The sequence below is a fragment of the Sapajus apella genome, unplaced genomic scaffold (genome assembly GCF_009761245.1).
Source record: "Sapajus apella isolate SASKATOON/1434 unplaced genomic scaffold, GSC_monkey_1.0 scaffold22, whole genome shotgun sequence".
In the NCBI taxonomy this organism is placed as follows: domain Eukaryota; kingdom Metazoa; phylum Chordata; class Mammalia; order Primates; family Cebidae; genus Sapajus; species Sapajus apella.
In genome coordinates, this window is record NW_022436962.1 from 7,463,223 (window position 1) to 7,473,549 (window position 10,327).

The 10,327-nt window shown below is 44.7% G+C and overlaps 1 protein-coding gene across 2 annotated transcripts; it reads left to right on the forward strand.

Moving 5' to 3' along the window:
• Positions 1 to 1,405: 1,405 nt before the first annotated feature.
• SNRPE (small nuclear ribonucleoprotein polypeptide E) lies at positions 1,406 to 10,020 on the forward strand. 2 transcript variants are annotated; one of them, XM_032288844.1, is made up of 5 exons: positions 1,406 to 1,543; positions 2,021 to 2,047; positions 3,654 to 3,716; positions 5,250 to 5,328; positions 9,794 to 10,020. In XM_032288844.1, exons 1-5 carry the CDS (start codon positions 1,490 to 1,492, stop codon positions 9,847 to 9,849), a joined length of 279 nt encoding a protein of 92 aa, XP_032144735.1. In that variant the 5' UTR covers positions 1,406 to 1,489; the 3' UTR covers positions 9,850 to 10,020. The 2 variants fall into 2 exon arrangements, with proteins under 2 accessions (XP_032144735.1, XP_032144736.1); XM_032288845.1 differs by lacking the exons at positions 1,406 to 1,543; positions 2,021 to 2,047 and adding an exon at positions 1,587 to 1,788.
• The last annotated feature ends 307 nt before the right edge of the window (positions 10,021 to 10,327 follow it).

The window sequence follows — 10,327 nt, forward strand, 5'->3', positions numbered from 1 at the left end:
GAAGGAGGTGGGCTCGGGGGTCACGCACGCCTACCAATTCCAGCTCCTCCACTTAGTAGCTGTGTTACCCAGGGATGGACATGTTCTGACACTGGCTGACGCCTGTGTGCACACACAGACAATTCTTTCGTTGAATCTTCAAGACCCTGAGGAAAATACATCTTAATCTTCGTTTTGGAAACTAAGCGAAGACACGGGGAGCTGAGTAATTTATCCTTGGTCACACAACTCTAAAAGAGCTGGATTTACGCCCAGCATGTGGATTTCAGCGTCTTCATGGAAAATGGCCACCCTCAGCTGCCACCTGAACACCTGTCCACGAAGTGGCTGAGAATTGAATCTTGAATCCGTCACTGGAGCGAACCAGGCGTTTGGCTTTGGAATGCAGGCTGCCCCTGGCCGACTGCCAGAAGTGGGAGGCCTGACGTTTGGGCTTCTTGCTGCCCTACCCTTTCCACCACAACGCTGCTATCAAGCCTAAACTCCAGCAAAACAGGCTTCAGGAAAGGCACGAAATTAACTCATTTTACACACAGAGATGCAGTGGGACAATTTTGGCTCTTTATTTATTTATTTATTTATTTATTTATTTTGAGACGGAGTTTCGCTCTTGTTACCCAGGCTGGAGTGCAATGGCGCGATCTCGGCTCACCGCAACCTCCGCCTCCTGGGTTCAAGCAATTCTCCTGCCTCAGCCTCCTGAGTAGCTGGGATTACAGGCACGCGCCACCATGCTCAGCTAATTTTTTTTGTATTTTTAGTAGAGACGGGGTTTCACCATGTTGACTAGGATGGTCTCGATCTCTTGACCTCGTGATCCACCCGCCTCAGCCTCCCAAAGTGCTGGGATTACAGGCGTGAGCCACCGCGCCCGGCCTAATTTTGGCTCTTTAACTCAGAAAATGGAGACCCGGGCCGGGCGCGGTGGCTCACGCCGGTTAATACCAGCACTTTGGGAGGCCGAGGCGGGCGGATCACGAGGTCAGCAGATCGAGACCAGCCTGGGTAACACGGTGACACCCCGTCTCTACTAAAAACACAAAAATTAGCCAGGCGTGGTGGCGGGCACGCCTGTAGTCCCAGCTACTTGGGAGGCTGAGGCCGGAGAAACGCTTGAACCCGGGAGTCGGAGGTTGCACGCGCCACTGCTCCAGCCTGGGCGACAGAGCGAGACTCTCAAAAAAAAAAGAAAAGAAAATGGAGACACAACGGCACTCCTCCCGCCACGGCCACCCTACAACCGAAGGCGCCTCCGCCAGCCTCCCTCCAGGTGGCGCTGTAGGACCGGCCCAATTTCCACAGCGCGGAAGCCTCAGTTTAGCCTCCCTCGGAGGTGTGCAGTGGAGAAAAGAGACTTCTTGGCTAGTGGGGCATTTCCCAAGAGCCGCCCAGATCGCCACGTGACCTCACGCACTTCCGCTTCCTGTTCTTTATTCCGGAAGTTGCTCTCAGAGGCAGCGTGCGGGTGTGCTCTTTGTGAAATTCCACCATGGCGTACCGTGGCCAGGGCCAGAAAGTGCAGAAGGTTATGGTGCAGCCCATCGTATCCTACGCAGGATGTCAGGACTAGGAGGGTCGGGCCAGAATAGGGGGGGCCAAGGCGCAGGCTGAGAGCAGGCCTGGGGGAGCGGACTACGGACCCACATCCCATGAGCCCCCGGGGCGATCAAGACGGGAAGAAAGCGCGGGTAGTTGAAGAACCGTGATGGTGGGGAGGGGGTCTTGGGTGGACCCCTGCAGTGGGGAATGCTGGAGTGGAGGCGGCGAAAGGAGGGAAGAGAACTTCAAGTAGGTGCTGAATGAAAACGGGAGTTAATGGTTTCGGGAAACTCCAGGGGAATGAGAGTGGGAGGGATGTTCAAGACCCCTAATGAGTGCCCAGCTGGGCACTTCTTCTTTATGTAAGCACCAGACTTCGTGTTCAGTAAAAAAAGGTGAGACCGGCGCACAGTCGTCCAGTTGTTTTAGGGAATAGAGTCTATGCTGCTTTTGTATTTTTTCCTTAACCACTGCGGTGCAGAACCTCATCTTCAGATACTTACAAAATGTACGTAAGTTGCTTGTTAATTGTTTCGTAACTGGTTTTTAAATAAGAGGTGAATTGATTTAGTTTTGTGTTAACCCGAGCGATCGCTATGTTCTAGAGTTTAAAAACAGATGGAACTGGAGATTGGAGAGTAATTGAGGGGAAGGAGTACAGAGAAAGCACTAATGTGATGAAGTAGTGTTATCCATGCCACTTCCCAGCATGCAAAGAATTGTATCATTACTTTGCAAGATCAAAAGTCCTTTTTATTTCCAAAAAGTATTATTAGCAGACTTGACCATGGTATTTGGGCATCAGTACTTTTGTTAGTAGTGATTATGGCTAGAACATTGGAATCTCTCCCCTTTAGGATGAAACATTGGAAGAAAAACCCAACTTAAACCATGTCAAGAGGTTTTGTGTTTAGTACCTGTGGGAAAACTAAAAGACACGAATAAAGGAAGAGAGAACGTGTAGCTTCAGAGGAGTTTAGTGGCAGCTGCTTTCATTTCAGGGAATTTTTAGCAACTTAAATTTTATACTGTGACAACGCAACTGAAAAACATTAATTTCAAGTGATTATAATTTTTAACCACCTGAATTGAGGGTTCCTATCCTCGTTGTTAGGTGTGTGATATAGGAAAGCTTTGTTTTGGAGCTGGATTTTGCTGAAGGAGATAAGCCCTTGGTCATTGGAAATTACAGCTTTGTGCTATACTGTCAAAAACTTTCACTCTAAATATATTGAGACCAGAAGCAGTAGGAAATATTGAGTCCCAAGATCACAGGAAAATTATTAGCTTTTACAGTTCCAATATAGCACTTATTAAATGAAAATTTTCTAGGCCGGGCGCGGTGGCTCACGCCTGTAATCCTAGCACTTTGGGAGGCCGAGGTGGGTGGATCACCTGAGGTCAGGAGTTCAAGACCAGCCTGGCCATCATGGCAAAACCCCATCTTTAAAAAAAAGAAAAAAGAGAATTTTCTTTGAGGTAATTGTTCTTGGTGAATAATTCTTAGATATGGGCTAATTAAAACTCTTGACTTACATTTATTACAGTTTTTTTAGGAGCCATATTTCTCTGTCATTTTACCATAATGGTTAGGTTTTGTTTCAAGTTTTTTTTTTTTTTTTTTTTGGAGACAAGATCTTGCTTAATGTTGTGCAGGTTTATCTTGAACACCTGGCCTCAAACAAATTATTCCACTTTGGCATCCCAAAGTACTGGAATTACAGGTGAGAATCAAGGCACCTGGCCTGTTTTTCTTTTCTTTTTTTTTCTCCTTGAGACAGAGTCTCGCTCTGTCACCAGGCTGGAGTGTGCAGTGGCGCGATTTCACCTCAGTGCAACCTCCACCTCTCAGGTTCAAGCAATTCTTCTGCCTCAGCCTCCTGAGTAGCTGGAACTACAGGCGCGTGCCACCATGCCCCGCTAAGTTTTTTGTTTTTTTTTTTTGTATTTTTAGGAAAGACGGGGTTTCACCATGTTGGCCAGGGTGGTCTCAATCTCTTGACCTCGTGATCCACCTGCCTCGGCCTTCCAAAGTGCTGAGATTACAGGCTTGAGCCATCGTGTCTGGCCCTATTTTTCTTTTGTTAATGTTTCCATTTTTATGATTATTTCAGAGATCTCGGATTCAGGTGTGGCTCTATGAGCAAGTGAATATGCGGATAGAAGGCTGTATCATTGTGAGTATACAGGCAATTGTATCGCATAGCAGTTTGGTCATAGAAAAAGACTTCACAGAAAGTAATTTAATTTTGGGTAATTTTAAAAAGACAGGGAAAATTAACTTTTAATTCATTTTCTTTCCTCTGTCTATGTTGAGAAGAGATTTTGTATTTATTTTTTGAGAGGGTCTTGTTCTGTTGCTCAGGCTGGAGTGCAATTGTACAATCATGGCTCATTGAGGCCTCGACCTCATGGGCTCAGGCAGTCCTCCTGCCTCAGCCTCACAAGTAGCTAGGACCACAAGTGTGCACCATCACAGCCCACTAAATTTTGATTTTTTTATAGAGATGAGTTTTCACTGTGTTGCCCAAGCGGGTCTGAAACTCCTAGGCTCAAATGATTCTCCAGCCTCAGCCTCTCAAAGTCTTGGGATTACAGGCATGAGCCACAATGCCTGGCTGAAAACTAACTTGTAAAAATTATTTGAAAAAACATAATTTGAGCAACAATGTTAGTATAGAGAGAGGGGACAAAAGAAATGAAATTAGGGAGGGCGGGGACTAATGGAGTTATTTGTTGTGGGTTAGGTGGTGCCTGAATAGAGCTCAGTGGGATTAGTTAAATAAGGCTCCTGGGGATAGCAGGATACCCTTAGTAATTTTTTTTTTTTTTTTTTGGAGACAGAGTCTCACTCTGTTGCCAGGCTGGAACGCAGTGGCACGATCTTGGCTCACTGTAACCTCCACCTCCTGGGTTCAGGCAATTCTCCTGCCTCAGCCTCCCAAGTAGGTGGGACTGTAGGTGCACACCACCACACCCAGCTAATTTTTTTTCTATTTTTAGTAGGGATGGGGTTTCACCATGTTGGCCTGGATGTTTTTCATCTCCTGACCTTGTAATCCACCCACCTCGGACTCCCAAAGTGCTGGCATTACAGGCGTGAACCACTGCACTTGGCCTTTTTTTTTTTTAAGTTGAGGTCTTGCTCTGTCACCCAGGTGCTGTCATAGCTCACTGCAATCTTGAACCCCTTTGCTCAAGTGATTCTCATACCTCAGCCCCTAGTAGGTGGGACTGTAGGCATACACCACCATGTCCAGCTAATTTTTAAATTTGCTGGACACAGTGACTCACACCTGTAATCCTAGCACTTTGGGAGGCCAGGCGCTGTGAATCACTTTAGCTCAGGAGTTCAAGACCAGTCTGGGCAACATGGCGAAACCCTATCTCTACCAAAAATACAAAAAGTAGCCAGCCATGGTGGTGCACTCTGTAATCCCAGCTACTTGGGGGGCTAAGGCAGGAGAATCGCTTGAACCCAGGAGGTTGAGGCTGTAGTGAGCTGAGGTCACACCAGTGCACTCCAGCCTGGGAGACAAAGTGAGAGCCTTTTTCAACAAAAAAAAAAAAAAAAAGGCTTTGGGTGGAAGGTGGGGTAGGGCTTCAGATGAGTGAATTTTTGGTTCGCTGGATTTTTGTATTGGGTTGGGTATACTCATTTAAAATGGATGTGATTTTCTTTGAAAACAATAGTTTGCTTATTTTTCTAGGGTTTTGATGAGTATATGAACCTCGTATTAGATGATGCAGAAGAGATTCATTCTAAAACAAAGTCGAGAAAACAACTGGGTAAGGATATAAGTGGTCTTACAGAATTCTAGAAATGTTTTATTCACTTGCAGAATTCAGCAACTTGCAATTCAGTTCATGTTTAAACTTAGGTTGCATTTGAGAAGTTATTATTCAGAGTAGTAGTACACAAAAATCATCCGCTACTCACTCCTCACCACACTCCATTTTGGCTTCTCCACCCAGAGAGCTCTCACCAAGGAAACCAAAGACTAGTGGTATTAAATCTAATGGTCAGTACTAATCCTTATGTTACTAAACTCTCAGCAGCATCTGGCACTGTTGGCCTCTCCCTCCTTAAAGTGCCTTGTTCCCTTGTCTGAGTGGGGGAAAAACCCAAGCATATTTTTCTATTTCCTCAGTTGACAGTAATCAACACAGAAGACTTCTGTGACCAGATGTGTGGGCATGTTTCCCCACACACCAAGCAAGCAATCAGTTCGGCAGTGGATATCAACTTGGAGTCCTCAAGTTCAGTTCAGTTCTAACACCGTCTACCTGCAGATAGCGTCAGTTCCCGGAGGCTGAGGGCTCAGTCCCCAAGATTCCCTTCCCTGCCCCTCAACCCTCCACCAGATGCCAGTTGTCAGCTCCAGATTGTTTTACTTGTGCTTCCTACCGAGTGGCTAGAAATTGGGTCCCATGACCCCTCCTTTGGTGTGACTAATTTGCTAGAGCAGCTCATGGAACTCGTGGAAATACTTCCATTTACTGGCTTGTGATAAAGGATATTCCAGTGAATACAGACGAAGAGATGCGTAGGACAAGGTATATAGGAAGGAATGCAAAGGCTTCTTGCCCTCTTCAAGCTCACCACCCTCCAGGAACCTCCACATGTTGAGCTATCAGAATCCCATTGTTTTCAGGTTTTTTTTTTTTTTTGGAGACAAGGTCTCCCTCTGTCGTCCAGGCTGTAAAGCAATGGCGTGGTCTTGGCTCACTACAACCTCTGCCTCCCAGGTTCAAGCAATTCTCTTGCTTCAGCCTCCCAAGTAACTGGGATTACAGGCACCCACCACCATGCCTGGCTAATTTTTGTATTTTTGGTAGAGATGGGGTTCCACCATGTTGGCCAGGCTGGTCTCAAACTCCTGGTCTTGTGATCCACCCTCCTTGGACTCCCAAAGTGTTGGGATTGCAGGCTTGAGCCACTGCAACTGGCCTGTTTTCAGTTTTTATGTAAGCTCCATTACATAGGCATGACTGATTAAACCTTTGACCACTGGTGATCAGTTTAACCTTCAGCTTCTCCTCCTCCTTGGGTTAGAGGGTGGGGCTGAAAGTCCGACCTCACTAATCATCCCTTAGTCCTTTCAGTGACCAACTCCCATCCTGGAACTAGAAGGTGCTGGCCATCAGTCAGTCATTAGCATACAAAAAGGCAACACCTAGAGATTCTAAGGATTTTAGGAGTTGTATGGGATTGAAGACAAAATATATATTTTGTAGTATCACACCTTGGCTTTACAATATTATACTTGGGTTTTTATTTTTCATTTCCAGCTATTTTCAGACTTGTATATTCATTCTTTGGGATGCAGTGACTAAATGAGTTGCTCCAGGCTTGGTTCTAGGCCTTCCTGCCATTCAGTGTTGTCTACCTAGACACTGGAGTACAGCCTCAATTGCCATCTATATGTTGACTCCCAAATTTGTTGGTAGCCAAGACCTCTCTGAGCCTATTCACCATTTCTACTTGAATGTTTCAAAGGCTTCTCAAAGTCAGCGTATCAGAAAGCAAACTCAATTCCAACGCACACAATTTAGAGCTATTGTAGTATTATTTCCTGCCTTATTGAATGGCACCAGTTTTCATTCAGCTTACTAATTGATTTCTTTGCAGCTACCTCTAGTTTTCTTTCCAGGCTTCAGTCATCTTTAAAAACACCAGTCTGACTGTGTCATCCCTTTGCTTGAAATTCTTCAATGACTTCCTGTTGCTCTTAGGATTAAAAAAAATCTAATGATTCTGCATATCTAATGATCTTCATGATCTAGTCTTCTCTCCCTCTGCTAATCTCGTATCAACGTGCCTCTTTCTGAGCTCTAGCAACACTCGTCTTATTTCAGTTCTTTGAATCTGTACATTTGCCCGTTAATTTTTGTATATGATATTCCTTGTGTCTTTAGAGCTCAGATCAAATATCACTTCCTTTAAGACAACGATCCCCAACTATTTTGGCACCAGGGACCGGTTTCATGGAAGATAATTTTTCTGTGGACCGGGGTGTGGAGGATTGTTTTTGGATGGTTCAAGCACATTATATTTTTTGTGAACATTATTTCCATTATTATTACATTGTAACATATAATAATTATGCAACTCACCATAATACAGAATCACTGGGAGCCCTGAGCTTGTTTTCCCACAAGTAGGTGGTCCCATCTGGGGGTGATGGGGAGCAGTGACAGATCATGAGGCATTAGGCTCTCATAAGGAGTCCTAGATCCCCTCTTGTGGCCAGTTCACAATAGGGCTTGTGCTCCTATAAGGATCTAAGGCCTCTGCTGACCTGGCAGGAGGCAGAGCTCAGGCAGGAATGCTAGTGATAGGGAGTGGCTGTAAATACAGATGAAGCCGCTAGTCGGCTGCTCACCTCTTGCTCTGTGGCCCAGTTTCTAACAGGGACCAGGACCAGTACTGATCTGTGGCCCAGTAGTTAGGAAGCCCTGCTCTAAAAAGTTCAGAGTTTAATTTGGTTTTGCTGGGGATAGGGGAAGGCAGGATTATGTGCTCCCTGAGTTTGTAGTAAAACATTTATTAGTGGGTTTATTTTATTCATGTCTCTCCTATTATCAGATGCTTCATCATAAGTGCATGAGTCATGTCTTCTCGGTTCCTAGTATACTCAGTGCCTGGCACATAATAGAAACTCAAAAAATTTTGAACAATGAAGGATATTTCTTTTTTTTTGTTTGGGAGACAGAGTCTTGTCTTGCTCTGTCGCCCATGGTGCTATCTCAGCTCACTACAACCTCCGCCTCCCGGGTTCAAGTGATTTTCCTGCCTCAGCCTCCCGAGTAGCTGGGATTACAGGCACACACCACCACATCTGACTTTTTTGTATTTTAGTAGGGATGGGCTTTCATTGTGTTGCCCAGGCTGGTCTCAAGCTTCTGAGCTCAGGCAATCTGCTTGCCTCAGCCTCCCAAATGCTGGGATTACATGTGTGAGCCATTGTGCCTCTCAATGAATGGTATTTCTTAACCCAGTTAATGAATGGTCCTAGAATTCATGGTTTCATCGAGACACACTGAATAGTTTCTGTTAACATCCCATTCACTTGAGGTTTATTTAGGCATTTTGTCTTTATTTGTTAAGTGCTCACTAATACTTTTATCAGTGTGGGTTCAGGTGTCTCTCAGACCCTCAGGATTCTCTTGAACCTACACTAGATACATGGAAAGTAGATTCTCAGAAGCAGTATGGGAAAGTAAAACAGTTTAATTACTGTTGATTAACATGTCTCAAAACTGTTCTGCTAGTGAACACCAGTGTTCCTGAAGATGTTACAGATTTCTCAGAAGAAAAAGTATTTTCTTTTTTTCTGAGGCTGAATTTCATTCTTGTTATCCAGGATGGAGTGCAGTGGCGTGATCTCGGCTCACTGAGACCTCAGCCTCACGAGTAGCTGGGATTACAGGCATGTGCCACCATGCCTGGCTAATTTTGTGTTTTTAGTAGCGACAGGGTTTCTCCATGTTGGTCAAACTGGTCTTGAACTCCTGACCTCAGGTGATCCACCTGCCTCAGCCTCCCAACGTGTTGGGATTATAGGGGTGAGCCACGGTGCCTGGCTGGGTGGAGTCTTTTATACACTAACAGCTTTAAGAATGGGGTTATAATATGCTGTATTTCCTCAACTTGACATACGACCCATTTCCAAACTTTTACAGACTTGGCATTGGGAAATGTTGGATGAAGCCTATTGAGTTGACTTAGTCTGTAGAAATGGTGCTTGTCATGAAATATTATGTACTTTTGTTAGGTTGTTGTTGAAAAGGTGAATGTACTCTAATGGAGCCAGAAAGCCTTTCACTACATGGACACTTGAAAATGTTCACTTTTTTTTTTCTTTCCCAAGAGAGAGTCTTGCTCTGTCACCCAGGCTGGAGTGCAGTGGTGTGATCTCGGCTCACTGCAACCTCCGCCTCCCTGGGTTTAAGCAAGTCTCCTGCCTCAGCTTCTGGAGTAGCTGGGATTATAGGCTATAGGCCTATAATTATAGGCATGCCACCATGCCCAGCTAATTTTTGTATTTTTAGTAGAGATGGGGTTTCACCATGTTGGCCAGGCTGGTCTTGAACTCCTGATCTGGTGATTGGGATTACAGGTGTGAGCCCATGGTGCCTGGCCATGTTCACATATTTTCTATAAGAAAGCATTTTCAAAATATTGTTCAAAAACTGGATACAAAATTCAGTCTGTGGCTATTAATAGCTTTTTGTTGTTTTTGTGTTGCAGGTCGGATCATGCTAAAAGGAGATAATATTACTCTGCTACAAAGTGTCTCCAACTAGAAATGATCAATGAAGTGAGAAATTGTTGAGAAGGATACATTTTGTTTTTAGATGTCCTTTGTCCAGTGTGAACATTTATTCATATTGTTTTGATTACCCTTATGTTATTACAAGATGTCAATAAATGCTATGGGATTGTTTGTATTAAAACATGTACATTGCTTCTGTTCAGTGGTGGAGACCTTTTACCCAGTAACACCATTCGTTGTTGGTATTTACTTTAGTTTTCTGAAGGGTGGCAGTTGCCTTGAGCACTTGGTATTCTCAGATCTTGGACCTGTAGATTTTGAGGCAGATTAGGAATTCTGCCTAACAGGTAAGCTTCCAGTATTGGGAGGTCGAGAAAGGGAGGGTTCACAAAAATGAATAAGGGTTATTGCACTAACAGGTGTCTTTAGCACTTCTAGTTCTGGGTGCTGGAATACTAGAGTTTCTAACCTAAGTAGGTTGGGGACATTATTTAATGGTGTCAGTATTT

Coding starts and splice junctions, on each gene's coding strand:
- SNRPE (XM_032288844.1), top strand. CDS start 1,490: ATGGCGTACCGTGGCCAGGGCCAGAAAGTGCAGAAGGTTATGGTGCAG. Junction 2,048..3,653: donor TCTTCAGATACTTACAAAAT/GTACGTAAGTTG, acceptor TGATTATTTCAG/AGATCTCGGATTCAGGTGTG. Junction 5,329..9,793: donor AAAGTCGAGAAAACAACTGG/GTAAGGATATAA, acceptor TTTGTGTTGCAG/GTCGGATCATGCTAAAAGGA.